The sequence below is a fragment of the Amphiura filiformis genome, chromosome 6 (genome assembly GCF_039555335.1).
Source record: "Amphiura filiformis chromosome 6, Afil_fr2py, whole genome shotgun sequence".
NCBI classification, from domain to species: domain Eukaryota; kingdom Metazoa; phylum Echinodermata; class Ophiuroidea; order Amphilepidida; family Amphiuridae; genus Amphiura; species Amphiura filiformis.
Window position 1 is genome coordinate 3,158,940 of NC_092633.1, and position 18,209 is coordinate 3,177,148.

General features: G+C 36.9%; 1 protein-coding gene and 1 long non-coding RNA gene across 2 annotated transcripts in view; one reads left to right on the forward strand and one right to left on the reverse strand.

Moving 5' to 3' along the window:
- Window positions 1–337: 337 nt before the first annotated feature.
- LOC140154826 (uncharacterized) lies at window positions 338–4,826 on the reverse strand. Its single transcript, XR_011859319.1, has 3 exons — window positions 4,657–4,826; window positions 1,902–1,924; window positions 338–995 (listed from the first exon to the last, which is right to left on the reverse strand). It is a non-coding gene; the product is annotated as an uncharacterized lncRNA (long non-coding RNA).
- A 427-nt stretch (window positions 4,827–5,253) lies between these two features.
- Window positions 5,254–18,209, forward strand: part of LOC140154825 (transcription initiation factor TFIID subunit 5-like) — a 28,574-nt gene continuing 15,618 nt past the window's right edge. The window contains 8 exon segments of the mRNA XM_072177413.1: window positions 5,254–5,386; window positions 5,389–5,408; window positions 8,874–8,983; window positions 11,397–11,475; window positions 13,125–13,203; window positions 15,158–15,281; window positions 15,836–15,954; window positions 17,804–17,881. Coding sequence (XP_072033514.1) covers window positions 5,314–5,386; window positions 5,389–5,408; window positions 8,874–8,983; window positions 11,397–11,475; window positions 13,125–13,203; window positions 15,158–15,281; window positions 15,836–15,954; window positions 17,804–17,881 — 682 coding nt within the window. The 5' untranslated portion in view covers window positions 5,254–5,313.

Below are 18,209 nucleotides of genomic sequence, written 5' to 3' on the forward strand. Positions count from 1 at the left end.
TTTGTGACTATTTTGTGCATTTTTCTCAAAAAATAATAACACACCGGAATTTCAATGACTCAATACAAGTGGTACGTTATTTATGAAAAGAAAGTAGGTACCGCTAGAATGCACCTCATTTCTTAACATTATGTAATGAACCACTTCTCTTGAATCACTGAAATTTTAGTAAAGTAATTGGATTTGTTGCCCCTATAATATACATAACTTTTGTTACCAGTGTGTAGTTATTTTTTGAGAAAAATGTAAAATTAAGTCACAAAATTTATCAGGGCGTGTAGTACCGCCTGTCCGCCTTAAACCGGAGGAAGATAAAAATCAAACATTGTATGCAAAATTTGTGTTTTTTTATTTTTATTATGTGCACCTCAGTCTACGACATAAAAAATATCGAAAGTTCCTTTATACAAAAAACATCCAACAGCATCTTCATTCATCATCCACCAGTTTTCCTGCTAAATGATAAGCAATCTTCACTATATGCAGTCAGTCACTTCACGTTATCCCAGGATGTACTGATCGTAATATAACAGTCTGTATATAAACTAGCATGTGTGCAAAGGTGATTTTGAACATACTGGTTACCGACTTTGAAATGGTATACATCTCAAATCTGTTGAAACCTGAGGATAGTGATACAGTGCAGTTCTTATGTTCTGTAGTGCAGAGTCTGCACATGACTGGTTTGATTTGCAACATCATTATTCATGAGAACTGTTTCAAATCTGCTGTTAAAAGTGTTATTGCTAATTTGCTATCCTAAGAAGAAAAGTCCTGGTTGAGTTAAACTTCCGGACACGGTTGTAGTTTCAAGTACTTGGTCTTCCATCTGCTGTTGTTAAAGGCAGAGTTTATTTCAACTTCACGATGTTAAAAAGTTGGTCTCTTGAATGCAATTGACTGAAGTGGGTTGTCGAAGGCCTCGAGAGGATGCCATCGGACGCCATGTAGCCTACTTAGACCTGGCACGCATCTTACGCCTCTTGCGCTTCAGTCTACAAAGAAAAATAAATAAAGCTCATAAATAAGTCTGTAATATAATGTGGTGTGATAAAGCAAAATCAGTCATATTCAATTTTTAGTTTCTTACAGGATAGCAATTTACAAAGCTGCATTTTGCCAAAAGGTAACCCTATTGAAATTGAACAACCAGTTGAGCAATTAAAGAGTTACCAAAACATGAGGAAATATTTCCTTTGTTTGGCTATATCTCAAAATCAATATTTCCAAATTCCAACTGATTTTACTTGATCACATATACCAGTATACATACGATAATTAATACACCACTACTTTTAAAAATTTTTTTTGATCTAACAAGGAAATGTTTTACACCAAAATCTTAACTCTAACAAAGAATGCAGAACTTTTATTTTTGTTTGCCTCTGAACCTCACCCTAGGACACTCGATCAGTTGAAAACACAATTCTGTTTTTTCTTGAGAACCAGTGGATTTGAACACAAAATTGTCAGGGTCTTGCTATATGTGATGCGATCAAGCCAAATCAGTCGGAACTCGGAAATACTGATTTAGAGATATAGCCAAACAAAGGAAACTTTTCCTTTTGTTTCCTCTTGTTTTGGAAACTCTTTAATTGCTCATATCTTTGGAACTGGTTGTTCAATTTCAATGGGGTTTTCTGCAAAATCTAGCTTTGTAAATGCTTTTTACTATCCTATAGGAATCTGAAAAATTATTATTGCCGAGTTCCGACTGATTTTGCTTGATCGCATCACATATGTGTTTTAAAATAAATTAGTTACTGTATAATGTAGTTGTACTACATCTTGCGTTATCAGAATTTTTATTTTTACATGACATTAGTATTTACATCACAACATAAAATTACAAGACCTTCAACTTGAAAGTGCAGGGCAAACTTATTAACAATTATCCTTACATGCGCATTCTTTTCTTCCTCCACTTCAGACAGCACATGAAAGAACAAAAGAAATTTAACAATTTAGTAATACTAATACTACATAATTATGTACCTGATACGTTCATATACAATTGTTGTTCATTTCTTAATTTTCTTTGCTTTCATGTCTAACCTACTTTGGAATGAATTTTGGAACACAGCTCAGCAAGTTGAATGTATTCAACACAATAACTTCTGTGGATTGACAGATTATACTTATAACATCATAGCATGTGTTGTTCGTTTCCACACCTAAGAAGTACTTGTACTGTAAAGAGTATTCGTTACTGTACGAAGTATGCATTTAAGCTCAAAATATCATTTCTTAAAGTTACCCTACTTCTGTAAATTATGGTTTTTTTTAAAATTTGATAAGGAATTCAGTTTTTTCATTGGTTTTTGTGTAGGGCACGTCTTTGGCTCTATTGGGGGGGGGGGATTATTCAACTCAAGAACAGTACGTCCTAGCATAGGTCAAACTATACATTTTCTGAATCCTGACTAGAGGAATACATTGAATGGTTTTAAAACAGCTAGGTACTGTTTTTCTATCCGTTCTTTCTTCTTTCAGTCAATAAATTAAATGCTTCTTCTGCCACAAGCAACATCCTACAATCTTACAATTGCATATATGGACATCTGTAATGGGTATGGGGCTCAAACTTGGTGACAACAAATCTCATGACCAGGGTCTGCTCATGACCTGGGGAACATTTTGCAGGGGCCAGGTCAAAGGTCACGCAGAGGTCAAATTTTAGAAATGCTTTTCCTAGATAACTAAGGGGTACAGGGCTCAAACTTGGTGACAACAAACTTAATCATCAAGGGAACATTTTGGAACACTTTACAGGGGTCAGGTCAAAGTTTAACCAGGGTCAAATCTTATTTCTTTTTCTGGACATTTGTAAGGGGTAGGGATCAAACTCAGTGACAACAAATCTCATGACCAGGGGAACATTTTGCAGGAGTCAGGTCAAAGGTCATGCAGAGGTAAAATTTTTGAAATGCATTTTCTGGACATCTGTAAGAGTGCGGGTTCAAACTGTGACAACAAACTTATTGACTAGGGGAACACTGTGCATGGGTCAGGTCAAAGGTTATCTGGTCATCTCTTGAAATTTCATTTCCTGGACATATGTACAAAGTACGGGACTACAACAAACCAGGGGAACATTCTTGGACCACTTTGCAGGGGTCAGATACCTCCAAAACACAAACATGCCCCAGCTAGGTTGTGGCCTCTAGTTTTCTTTGCTTTCATGTCTAACCTACTTTGGAATGAATTTTGGAACACAGCTCAGCAAGTTGAATGTATTCAACACAATAACTTCTGTGGATTGACAGATTATACTTATAACATCATAGCATGTGTTGTTCGTTTTCACACCTAAAAGAGTATTCGTTACTGTACTAAGTATGCATTTAAGCTCTGAATGTCATTTCTTTTAGAAGTTACCCTACTTCTGTAGCATTTTTTAAAGTTAACTTGATATGGTTTTTAAAACAATTTGAGCCACTTTGAAGTGTCCCTGTGTAAAGTTACATGACCTTTTCACAACTTAAGCTACTTTGGTTCAATTGCTATCAGGGATTTTTGTGTAGCATGTCAACTGCCTACAATGTATTAAAAGTGCAGCTTTGCCCCCCCCCCGTGGTACCATCAACCCCCATGCTCAACTCAGTCAATCCCTTTTTGAAAAAAGTTAATGCTTAGCTCAATTCATGAATGCATTAATTTTTTTTTAAAAACCTTGCCCCTTGTATTTTTTTCGTAATTTAGAAATCCTGAAATCGGCCCCTGGCCCTGAATTTTCAATCAACATGGCATCTCGCATGGGAGGAGATAAATTCAGCACAGCAAAGTTTGCTTAAGCAGTGAGAGATGCCACAAGTTTCACTCAAAACACCTGCAACTGCTGTAGAAAAACCTGAAAAGGCACATGAATGCAGACTAGAAAGCCCCAACCGGGCTAAAAATAAATCAATACGGTACATAAAATTGGACTTGCACAAAACCTGAAATCGGGCTAAAACTGTACCGCATCTCTGTCCGTGACCGTGTTGATGGCATGGCCCAGTCATGCTAGTGTCTTGCAACTTACAGTTGGCCCAATGACCCTCGCATTCACTCGGTCGGACATCCGGGAACATTGTCCCCTTAGTAACCAGCTCGAGAAAGGGGAACTCAACACTGGTTTTACAAGGCTATTTCCCCTTGCTTTGTGACGTCAGCCCGACCAAGAGAATGCTCGAGCAAGCAAGTAAAAATAATTTATCCATCATTTATTATGTGCCAACTTGCTTGCTGATCATATCATCATGTCTTCATGATCATTAGATTCAGATTATGGCTGCCCGGAATCGCATTTGACGATGGCTGAATAAAATTGTATGCAAATGCAATAAATGATGAACTGGATTTTGCATGCATACATGATCATGATGATTGATTTGGAATTCTAAATTAATTAGTCAAAGTAATTCGGCACATTCATATTCAATTTTATCTTATTTAAGGCCCAACATTTTTTATAGTAAGTCGAAGCCGTAAGTTTAAGAGCATATTTACTTGTATAAACCTGGGAATAAGCAACATTTTGATTAGAAACATAACTGCGTCACATTGTGATCGCACGGTGTGGCTGCGCCTTCACAGTACACATGCATGGTACAACTCCAAGCATGAAATAAGTTGACACACAATTTGCTGAAAATAAACTATTTTTTCTCTCACCTTATCCCTCATTCCTTCTTGCTACTACTAAGGAACTTCAATTCAATAACTATCAGGTATTTTTTGGCCAAGATGCCCCAAGATTGGGGAGATTTGACTGGATTTCGGACGGAGCTCACTCCATCCGTGTGCACCTGTTATTCGCTCAGAGATGGAAAGGATCGCTCATTTGCATATAATTTGCATAATTGATTGAAAGATCACATACACTAAAATAATAACATATTTATTATTCATTACTGGAGCATTAAACTTTAAATCAATATATTATTTAAAATATTTTAAATATAAAATATTTTTATTTATTTCCTAATAGAATTTTATTATAAGATTAAACTATAAAGTTCATTTACAATAGAATTTTTTGGGACGAAGGCTGTTTTGTGTTTAATTCATAGAAAAAAAGAAATATATTCTAAACTTTTAGTTTATTAAATAGAAATGGACTCTCCTGTAGTTATTTTCTACTTTTTAGTATACTATGCTATAAATAAATTTACTCTGATATTTCCATATAAATAAAATCCCGTAAACTTAATTTTACAAAACACCGTATTTTTGGCATTTCTATACCAAATTTCACAAACAATCAAAATGGCAGAAGTCAAACGGGAAAGGGAACTTGTGGACGGACACAAAACATCTGAATTAGCAACTATGCCTTCGTCAGATCAAGTCAAAGACGAGGACAGAGCAGTAGATAAACAAACGCTTGCAGCTGTTTTGCAATTTTGAAAAAGAACAATTTGAAGGTATGTTAATCTAATTGCCTAATTCATCCAGGCACTAATAATTTGCAAACCTGCATAATTCCTCAGGCTCGTGGGGAGGGGAGCACACAATCATGACATTGAGGTTTGCATCATGTGCAGTCCATATAAAGGACCATCTATTTTGTATTCGCCGTCCAGGCTCAGACCCAGTTGTAGTAACTATGCATTTCGGACGTAAATTTAATTTTACAAAACACCATATTTTTTTTGGGCATTTGATTTATCAACATTCTTGCTCGAGAACTCTAGCCAAGAATTTGCTCACCGATAGCTTCACATTTTAGGCTAGAGACCATTGCATTCAAAATTTAGTCGGATTCGCTGAAGCATGACACAGTGTAAAGCAATGGAAGTTCAGAAGTAAACACATGTCACAGCCGATCACGACAGGCGATTGCATCAAAATGTTGCTACAATTACACTTCAGCAAAATTTTTGACTGTCCAAAATACTCAAATCTTGCTCAAAAGATACAGTTGACTCATCGAAATAACTTTCATCCAAATTTCACCATTAACAGAATAAAAAACCTCTGGTGTAAAAAATTGCACCGCTGTCCGACCGAAAAACCATAGTAAAGTACTCTAGCATCGAATGCGTAACTATCGTGTTCAAATTCGAAGCTAGAGTTCTCGAGTAACAACATTCCAACAAATTTCACAAACAATCAAATTCAAAAATGGCAGAAGTGAGAAGTAAAACGGGAAAGCCGGGCGGGAAAGGGAAGTTGTGGAAGGACACAAAACATCAGAATTACCAACGTCTATGCCTTCGTCGGACCAAGTCAAAGACGATAGAGCAGTAGATAGATAAGGCCCTTTACAATTAATTCTTAGTCTCCTGTTTCCGCCCGCGTCCAAAGCAGAGAATTGCAAAAAATTTAATTATTTTATTTTTATTTTGGATTTTCTCTTAATTAAAATAACTGTTAATCACTTCCATTTGTTACTTTCTGACTTTGCTCATATCATCTACTCTGTATAAGGCCCCTAACAGTCAATTTTGAGTTTCCCGTCCCATAATTTCTGAAAACAAGTGAGGTAACTTTTTCATTATTCATTATTCATTATTTTTCTGCCTTTCATTATATGACCAACACGCATGTAAAATGTGTTATTTGCCGCTCACTCACTTGAAGATGGATGTTTAGCCCAAATGAGATTCAAAAGTATATTAAAAAGAGTCTGCAAGGTAGGCTTGGGCATCGTCAGTCTTTCGCATATCGCATATCGTGGCCAAAAACATATCACGATATCGCCATCTGACGATATTTTTATCAATACATGCATGCATGCCATATCAGAAGTTCACTGGTATACGGGTGCAAAACGGCCCGGCAAACAGTGCAAAGCAACAACTATACATACAAATAAACAAGTACAAAACATACTTATTCTATCCACTGCCATCGTTCAAAACAGCTTCTTTATATCCGAAACGTTATTAAAAACAGTATGAAACCATTTGCCGCCATTATTGCATTATTGTGTGTGGTTTCCGCTATTTTGCATTGCATGAACATTGAACACTTCGTTGGTTGTGGCCTGCTGAGTGGATGGGAGACCACTGCTGACCTCATGCACATTGAACATTTAGTTGATCGTGGCCTGCTGAGTGGATGGGAGACCAATTATAAGTATATCGCCTGTCACTATTTCTACATATCGTCATCGCGATAAGGATTTAATATCGCGATATATCGCAGGGTGCGATATCGCCCAAACCTACTGCAAGGTTGACAGCAAAATGCATGTTTTGATTTTGATTTTTCCACAAAAAATAAAGGGATAAATGTTCATAATTTGTTTTGCAAATATAACCAGTTTTTATCGATATTTTTTGGAAAATCACAATAATGAATTCAAGTGAGGGCGGGTGAGAACATAACTGTACCATTACTTATGTATAAAATCAAACATAGTTGTAAAATAATTAAATGCATGTTCCTAGTCAAAACGGGTTGATGTTAGTTGCGACCACTTGTTTTAAAATAAAGAAAATAATAGATAATTAATAATTAAAAGTAGCCACATCCCTTGTTTTCAACCACGAAACAGGAAACTAAGAATCAATTGTGAAAGGCCTAAACGGAATGCTTGCTTGCAGTTGCAGCTGTTTTGCAATTTTTAACAAAGAACAAATTTAATGTATGTTATAGTTTAAATTGAATTGCCTAATTCATCAACTGGCACTAATAATTTGCAAAGCTGCATAATTTCTCAGGGTCGTTGAGGTTGTTTGCATTCAGAATTACCAACGTCTATGCCTTCGTCGGACCAAGTCAAAGACGATAGAGCAATAGATAGATAAACGGAATGCTTGCTTGCAGTTGCAGCTGTTTTACAATTTTTAAAAAAGAACAAATTTAATGTATGTTATAGTTTTAATTTAATTGCCTAATTCATCAACTGGCACTAATAATTTGCAAAGCTGCATAATTCCTCAGGGTCGTGGGGAGGGGAGCACCCCGGGGGAGCACACAATCATTGAGGTTGTTTGCATCATGTGCAGTCCATATAAAAGATGGTGAAAGTTGGTGAAGTACAGCATGTCTGGCAATGCTGACTCAACCAGAACCAGAATCTATTTTGTATTTGCCGTCCTCAGACCCAGTTGTAGTAAACTATGCATTTCGGACATTTGAGGACTATCCGCCGGCTTGACTTGTTCAGTTGTCCAGTAGTAGACTGTACTTTAACTTTGTACTTGCACTTGCAGCTTCAGCAGGTACAGCAGTCAGCAGGGCTGTCAACTCTCACACATTGGGCGTGAGTGAGTCTCACGCATTCAGGCACTAATATACACTTTTTCCCATCTTGCATTTGACTTCAGTTCTTTGGCCTTCGCTAGTGCATGCCTTTTCACCTCCACATTACTAAGTTTTGCTCTGAGTAGTGAGTAATCTTGGTTTTCCTCTGCCATCATCTACAGTCTGCTTCTTACCTAGACGGGTTGGCTGTCTTACCTCATTGTACTCTACTTTCAAATTGTTGAGTGTCTCTTGGATTTGATCCACATCATGTGATTTTCTCTCTCCAATGTCTTCATCTGCAGACTCAAGAATATTGTGAAAAAAATCAAATTGTACTGTATATCTTCTTTATCGCAGTTGTCCTAAACATTAACTTTTATTCTGTTGGTTTGATAATTGCATAAAATATTTCATTTGAATGGTTGTCTGGACAAAAATATTTTAAAAACAAAAAAATGCAAATGGCAAAAATTCCTCCAAACTCCCAAAATTTCCAACCCATTTAAATGTCCCGAAAATTTGCATGGAAAGTTTCGACACCTTTGCAATCATAGTTTCACCTGCACACAGATTTGATCTGTGTACAGGTAAATGGTAGAACTTGCACTGGTAGTGCATTATGATCCAGTTCATTTAAATATAATAATTTAGCAGACCAAATAAAACCCATTTCCATCATATATATCTTTTAGGGAACTGAGGAACTTCTGAGAAAGGAAGCTAACATCCAAGAAGGGGAAGAAGGAGATGCCAGTTCAAATAATGACCAAGAAGTCTCATCTGTATTGTCTGCATATACAAGGTGAGGTTTTAAATTCTGAACACGCCTTGTTCATTATGCCCATGTATCAGGTAATCACATCATTTCATGAACCATACATCTATGTATACATACATACATACATGTAGATAAGAATGTAAGAGGTTTTTAATTTACCATCTTCATTATTTTTCATTAATGTTTTAATAGATCTTCTGAATGATGTTAGAATTTATAAAAGCATTAGTCACCATTTGCACCAGTCACTGGCTTGTGACTATTAACTAACCCATAGTTGGCAGTGGTGATACAAACTCACCCTTTTTTTTATATTTCAAACCCACCCTTTTTATTTTATACCCTTTATACCAAAACTCCAAAACCCACCCTTTCTAAGCGTGGTTACTAATCATAGATCAGTGGTTATGGTGGTCCAGGAGCTGCAGATTTGCATCCAAAGAGAATTACATATTGAAGTTTTAGATGACCAAAAACACTATACAGAATGGGATTTCAATGTTTTTTTGTGTTTCATTTGGTGTCATTCAATCGGAAATTAAAGTAAGCTTTGAAATTACAATTGTTGACTTCTAAACCCACCCTTTTTATCAGTGACCACCCTTTATATTTTTCAAACCCACCCTTTTAAGCATTTTGTGACCTCTCAAACCCACCCTTTCTAAAGTGTGGGTTACCAACAGTGTAACCCTCTCTATCCAACCTCACAGTCACTTGTGCATCATGCTCACTTTGATGTACCGTAGCTAGTCTTGTACAAGGCTACCCCCTCCCCCCCAAAAAAAACATTGTCCCCCAGCCTGGAGAACTATGATTTTTCTTTCTTTTCTTTTTTTAAACATTATATTCATGAGCTATTCTAAGTGCAATAATCTACTGGCAATTTTCTATAGAAACATAAACAAGTTAAAAATAAAAATAAAAAATGTGATTGTTTTCAGCCTCAAATAATTTTTTCACATATTTGGCAAGTCAAATCTTGAACACTGACTTTCTTTGGAAGTCAAGCTGAATGCCTAGATATCAGTTAACTGTTAGGTTTTTTTTTTCTTAAAATAATTTGACACTGGCCGGTGAACTAAAAAAAAAAAAAAGCGCAGTGCTTTATAGTGCGCTACGCACAGGCACAACGCCTAGACGTTGATCCACAAGCCTCAGCACACTTTACAGGTTGTTGCTGACCACTACGGCCCCACATCATTCCATTAACCATTAAACAACAATTCAGGGACTTTGCTGCTTCAAGAGCGCACACCCTAACCTAGTAAACGTAGCAAGAGCAAAATTTATTTACCAAGAGTGAAATCAATGCATGACCATTATGTAATTAAGGTGGTTATGGAGGCATTATAAAAGTGCTCTAAACATGTTTTAAACAGATTAATCGAGTAGAGCAAAGTACACGAATATGCCTTTTGTTTGGAGTCAATTGGACATTCGGTTGTCAAAATATATCAATTTATATTTTCTTTGTATCTTATTGTTTTTATCAATAATCAATAAAGTTAATGAGCTAAAATGACTGGAGCAGCTCATTAACATATAATTTTTGCCAATATTTTGCTAAAAATGCAATGCATAAATGTTCAGGGTACTTTTATTTTGCATAATTTTGCCCTGAATCTGGGTCAAAGTGTTTCTAATATGTTCTAATGTATTATATAGTGAAGCCGCCCTAATTTGCATAATTAGCATTTATGCAAATTAGCTCATTAATTATGCAAATATGCAAATTAGAGGGCTGCTTCACTATATAATACATTGGAACATATTAGAAACACTTTGACCAAGTTTCAGGGCAAAAGTATGCAAAATAAAAGTACCCTGAACATTTATGCATTGCTTTTTAGCAAAATATTGGCAAAAATTACATATTAATGAGCCCTTCCAGTCCTTTTAGCTCATTAACTATATTGATTATTGACAAAAACAGTAGGATACAAAGAAAATATAAATTGATGTATTATGGAAACCGTATGTCCGATTTGTTCAAACAAAAGGCATATTGATCAGTGTACTTTACCCTACTCAAATAATCTGTTTAAAACATGCCCAAAGCATTTTCTTATTTCTAGAAAATGCATCCAATATCACCTTAAGGCTCAAAAACCAGTTAAATTACACTTGGCAATGCCAATCAAGCCAGAATCAAATAAATGGAAATCCCTTTTTCAAGCATCAAATGTCTCAGGTAATGGTTAATGATCAATTGATATTGGGCTATTCCAGTTTAAATCCATACACCCCCGTAGAAGATAATGTGACCTTAACCTCCCAAACAGGGAGTGTAAATTTCAAATAGGGTCACCTGAATGGGTGGCTTTATTTGAAATCTACACCCCCTTTGTGGAAGAGCAAGTTCATGACTTCCATAGGGGGTGTATGGATTTAAACTGGGATAGCCACTGATGTTGCACATGGGATGTTGCTATTGCAGTGAAGGAGACCCATCCCTGTATGAAGATTACTATAATGGGTTGGAAAGATTTGTGGAGAGTTCCCTAGATGCTCACAAGGTAAGCAATGTTAAACCTCTGGTACAAAGAGATAGTGAATATTCAGTGAATTTGCATAATGATTGATTTAAAAAGGCCCCACATACAAAACTAAATTTTTGAGGTGAAATAATTTTGATAAATAGTACATTGATCATTACTAGTATTGTTATTACATTTGATCCCTTCCATTCCTAGCCCTATCATTCTGGAGGTCTTGGCTGAAGGGATGATAGAAGGAATATTATTTCTAGATTCTGTATTTCATGTCAGAAACAAAAATCTACACAGTGTTGAAAACTAGCCCTACATTTTATGTGTGAATACCTATCGTATTTGAGAAAATATTAATTTGGTCTTTATGACTCTTTCAGTCCATCTAAAGACTTAACACTAATGTATCATGATTAGGCTTGTTATCGACAGAGCTACTGTCGCCAATATTGTCGACAATGAATTTTTTTGAGATTTTTCCGACAGTCGATAAGAGACTATCACTGTCGACAAAATAGTAATCAATAATAAATCATGCACGGCTAGTAATAAGTAGTAAAAATATAAAACCAAGAGCTTCACAATCCAGACAAAATGACCCTACAAAAAACAAAGGAAGCCAATTAATATATTTACACTTAGACGGGTATAAGCATACCATGATAACGCCAATAGAATTGCCATGATCCGAGTTAAAATGCTGTCCAAACCTCCAAGCTAAAAACTTTTTACCAATAGCTAGCGTGGAAAGTAACTATGTAAACAACAAGTCAGTGCATACTGTACACAGCGCGTGTTGAGCCAGTGTAAACTGGTTTGGTCCACACCTGCCACATTCAGCATGTTCAGCGAATTTATAATGAGGTGCATGTACGATGTACGGCACATGGCGATTGGCCCTGAGCGAAACCCACGTGTATGTGGTGCAACGCTGTGTGTGAGCTATTAATAGCGATCTCGTCATGTCGTAACTCATGGGTCAGTCCATTATTACCGGGTAGGCACTGGGAGGGCAAGCTGATGTTTTAATACTGCTTGTAAAGATGTAATTATATTTCTTGGCCTGCCTATGGATTATTATTTAGCTGTTTTATTTAATAAAAGTGAGATGATACGGCAATGAGTTGATTGGGTTCATGATAACACAGTCACATAGTCATATTGAAGCGAAGTCCTTCCCGAACACTCAAACTGCTTTTTGGGGAGTCCCCTGCACACGTCATTACATCATCGCTGCATGCTTTCACTGTTGAATTAATTTGACCTTGTAAATCATCGTAATAAATCCTCAAAATAAAGCAGAAAAAGCAAATAAATGAAGCCATCCAACAAGAATAATGTTTGGAAGAAGTCAATTCATTCAAGGGAAATATGGTAGGATAAAGTTTGGCACTGCTTGTACAGGTAACAAGTGCTATTTTAGGGTCATAGAATTTGCCATCGTCTGCCGTCATGGATGCACAAATAACGCATTGAGTGCTAATTCGGAAGCTTTATAAAGACTATATTTTTCACTTGTTTGTCGACAAAGATTTGACGTCGGATTCAGAGTTTTGGCGACATGTCGCCAAAGAAAAATGAAACGATAACAAGCCTAATCATGATGATGTTTTGCTATATAATGTTTTACGGAATAAGTCAGGTTTAACTGTTATCAATTTACATTTATATTTCAGAGTGAGTTGTGTCAAATTTTATACCCAGTTTTTGTTCACATGTACTTGGAGTTGGTGTACAATGACCATGAAATGCAAGGTAATTAATTGTATAGGGTAAAGCAGGGCATTTAGTACCATGGGGCATTAAGTATAACAAATTACATTAGATCTGCTTATTAGTAAAAAAATGGTGGTCCCTAATCCCCCACTTTACCCTAAGTGAAGAGTTAAGATGCCATAACACAATTTTGATTTAATTATGGTGTAACTTCAGGAGAGTGATCCTTGGATGTAAATTCCTCATAGGCATTCAGGAATATGTGTTCAAAGGTCATCTAGGGGTCAGTTTTGGTCATTGTTAAAATTTCTTGATGAGGTTGATCTGAAATGCACCCATTTAAAAAATTTAAGGCATCTGTCCATGTAACTTGGATATAATTGGCCATGAGTCAGACCTTCGTTTCTAAGGAGCATGATCGCGCCGGCGCTCCTAAACTGGTAATCGGGAGCGCTATCGGTAACGCTCCTTAAATTTCCAAGTAATTACAATTCCTACCTGGTTAAAACCCCGAAAAATTGTGGAAAATTAAATCGAAAATCTTGCAAATGATCGCTATTTTGAGCATCATAACCCAGCTATCAATCACAGTATATATATACACAATAGTTTGTTGTGAATTAATATTCATTACCCCTACATAGTAAGGATTCGGCCAATCACATCGGCTTTTATACATCATCTGGTTGCTAGAAATCTGACTTCATTTTTCCGATTGGTCAGAGAAGTACCTGCATCGACCAATCAGAAACATTGTTAGTAACTAAGCTTCCTCGTGTCGTGAACAAAATCCGAGTGCTGGGCATATCAATCGATCTCTCGATTAGCAAACATTGACTTCCCATTGCAAACCAATGACGATACCCTTCCGGTGTCGTCTTATCTTGTACATGTGAGCCCAACTCTAGATATGTTTTGAACAAAATAGTTTTTATCCCGGCGAATTTGATAAATATTATTACCAAAGTTACAGCTGTTTTGAGTCAGTTTTGCAGGTCAGAACTCGGGAATGCAAAATTTAAGTGGATTTTTAATTGTTTTGTATTATTTAAGCAGGTTTTTTCAGCAATCAGCATTCAGTAAATAGTTTTTAGTGTAAAGTTGAGAGTCAAATTTTACTTTTGGTGCCGAATTCAGCCGACAGCAAGGCATCTATGCATGTGATACAGCACGATCGATATGCATGGGAAAAATAAATGTTGTAATACGATCATTCAATGGTAAAACATACTGCACATGGGCGAAGCTCATTAGCTATAGACCTCTTGACATCGTTGTTTATCAACAAAGGCGAGGGATTGGTCTGTCAATATGTTCGAACGAATTGCTTCACTGGTCAATGGCTTTCTTGTACTATATGAAATGTGGTGGGAGATTTAAAATGCACGTGCCCTGAGCAAACTACGATGCGTACACACACTGCAGGGCAAAGAACAATGGAAAGTGTCATAATTCGCGCGCATACTGCCGGGCAATGATGTCACATGTCAAGTGGTCTATACAAATTTTGAAGTGTGCATGTCTAGACTGCCGATTGAAATTCAGTAGTGTCAATGGAGCAGTTTTGTTTGTACTTTCAAGAGTCAATCTATACTTCATTAAAAAAAGGCTGAAAAAAAAGCTTTGTAAATTGAGCTCCTAAGTCAACTCAGGAGAGCGATCTGAGGAGCTCAATTTGAGCTCCTTATTGAAACCAGGAGAGCAATTGATAGGGCTCCAAGATTATATAGAAACGAAGGTCTGAGTCTGATGAGTAGTGGGGTATTATGTAAGCCATGATGTAGGTCAAATGTCACAGGTCATTTGAGGTCATTTTCCCAAATTGCTTTTCCAGAGAATGCAAAGGATTTTGATACAGTGTACTATATTGGTAGGGTTGTTAACAACAATTATGGGTTCTAATCTTCATGAATTGTATTAAATCAAAACAGAAAACTAACATGACACTTTTGATCAGCGGATTCCTTGTTTATTTCATATTATTTGTTTGTAGCCAAGTCTTTCTTTGATGCCTTCAGCAAGGATCAGGAGGAATACCATCAAGAAGATCTACAAAGACTTGCCATGGTGTTCAAAAAAGAGCACATGAAACACAATGAACTCATGATAAGCTTCAGGTTAGTGGCACACTATTGATAAAAGAGTGAACTGGTCAACAATATCAAATATCATGCGAAAACAGCAAACAAAGTCGCTACAGGGACTGCCTTTTGAGGAGTGTGACAGCAATTGCTCTCAACTGCTCTCCTTAAATCTGATATAGGAGAGTGATTTTTAGCTCTCCTTGGTTGATCATTCTCTCCCTACATTCTATTGTAAATGCCATAAACAGCTCTCCTTGAAGGCTTCCAAAAGACAGTCCCTAAAAGTGGCTCATAGTAAACAGCTGCAAGCTACAGTTATGGATAGGGCTCAACCGATTATCGGATCGGATATCGTATCGGCCCGGTATTTTCAATATCGGTATCGGATAGGATATCGGGTAAAAAATAATTATTGGTTGAGCCCTAGTTATGGATCCCATGAAGTAGGCTCAAAGAGATGCAATGTATAGTGTGCACATCAAGTGGCAAAATACAAAACAACCCTAAATTCAGTGCTTGTAATAAGGCAGTGAAAATCACTCCTTGCAATAAAAAGTGCCTACAATATATAATGATCTTCATTGCAGGACCAGTAAATATGTGATACGCATGTCAAGGGATTCCTACCAGTCATTAAAACGTCATCTTCAAGATAGACAAAACCATGCTGTACTGACCATCGTTCAAGAACATTTGTTTGTAGATGGTGAGTAGAGCGTACATGTTATATTTGTTAGTGAATTGGCAATACAAATATGTTGTATTAGACATGGCAACAGGTGCAGAAATGCATGATGCTGACTGGTAGGTAGGTAATAAACCAAACTTGGGCTCAGGGGTGGAATTTCGTTCAGTGCCACAGGAATCCAAGTGGATTCTCGCAGGAGATTTTTGCGAGAGTCCATGGATTCCATAAACGGATTCTCGTAGTACAATCTTATGGGAGTCCAAAATAAATTGGCAAATTAGTGCTTGCTTATACAATGTAGATCATTTTGGGCAGGCAAGGTACATGTATTATGTAAAATGCATTCAGTTTGTATTACTATAAGGGTGTAGAGAATGCAATTAAATGATTGTCAAATAACACTAACAAAGTTGGTTTTTAAAATGTATGTTGTCCCTTCACTACCATAAGTCATCGCGTCCCTTGCAACTTTACATTTATATTTTGATGCTATTTTCTGGCAATGCGATTTACACACCTTGCAATAAGCTTTAATTGCATTCGAGCCATCTTTGTCATGTTCGTTGTACTCAAATAAATAGTTTTCTCTTAAATCGTCCTCCCACTTCATTAGTTGCTTTACCGGTACCCGTCCTGCTAGCCATTGTCACTCGCTCAGAAATGATCAAAAATCAGGCCCAAAATCGTTTAATTTTTAAAACACATTCCAACGTGCGGTAACCTTCCAAACACGTGTGATTGGCGATGACAGCATGAGAGCGCAGAGTGCAATTTTGACAGTCGTAAACATTTACCACAAGATCCGATATACCCGGAAGTGAGCGCACGATTTTGGCTTTTTATTTCTTATAAAAAGAATTATGGGTAAAATGGGCGAGGAGCTGGCTTTGCAGACTCGGGTCACAGTGCCGTCGTGTATAGAAACCAGTTATGATTGGCTGATTATCCTGTTGTTGATGGCTAGATATCCAATCACTGCATTGGTTAGAAACTTTTATTGATTAATCGGTAGTATTGATTACTAATTGGCTTTGTTGTTAAAAATCAGCGTTGTGTTTTCGCGATGGCGAGTCAGTGTTGAATGAAAATTTGCCGAGTGAATGAGCCGATCAAGCATGCAAGTTGACTGAAGGGATTTCCAGCGCGAGTCCACATGGACTCGCGCAATAGGACTTTTACGGGAGTCTCGGCGCGAGTCGACTCGCGGACTCACGTCGAAATTCCACCCCTGTGGGCTAATTGTGAAGAAAGTGGGCTTTGGTGTGACAGTGTGAAAATTTGTATGCAGTCATACAGACATCAAGGAGCCAGCCCCCTTCTCCACCCTATGAGAAAATTCAAACTTTATAAGCCATTGTGGCATTGTCTATAATATACACAAGTTTAATTAACATTATTTCAAGGATAGTGTGGGTGATCATTATAACACATCACACCAGTGGTATTGGTATCATAGCAGTTGGTAAACGTTTTTTTTTTTTTTTTGGTGGGGGAGTGATCACCAGTATTTTATTCAAGCTGCGCCCTCAACTGTGCTATTCCAGTTGAAATCCATATACCCCGTATGGAAGACATGGCCTTAATCTCTCACGCAGGGGGTGTAGATTTCAAATGGAGTCACTTATTCAGGTAACCCCATTTATAATTCACATTCCCTGTATGAAAGATTAAGGTCATGTCGTCCATTCAGGGATATATGGATTTCAAATGAACAGCCTCTTCTGCTTCTGCTTCTGCTTATTTGCTCCTCAACGCTACAATTGTAACCATGCGAGGAGGGTGCCCATTGCTAATAAATAATATGCCAACCTTTTTTTAAGTCAACCATTGACCATTCTACCTTGCCCGTTTAAAATTTATTTCGCAGTATTTGATGGACTACCTCGTTCAAAGCAACAGATTGATGCTACAGCAGGAGGCATGGTGGGAGAAGCTAAAAGAGAAGGTAAATAAGTACACAAAACAATCAAAATACCATAACCACTTGGGTTTAAACCCAATCACCTTAACGAGAGACTCCACTTCAGATGTAATAGGTATGAGTTTATGTTCACAAAGAAATTTGAATTTGATATGACATATTTCAGTAAGTGCACCAGAGAGCAATGAAAACTCATGCCTTTAATTTCTTAATATGCTACTTACAATTGCAGAATCTGGCCTTATCACACTAGTAATTAGTTTTGAGATGAAAAAGTGAAACATTTATTATGTTTTTGCCATTTAAAACCTGCAAATCCTGATAATTTCAAATCTATGAAGTACACCTTGGC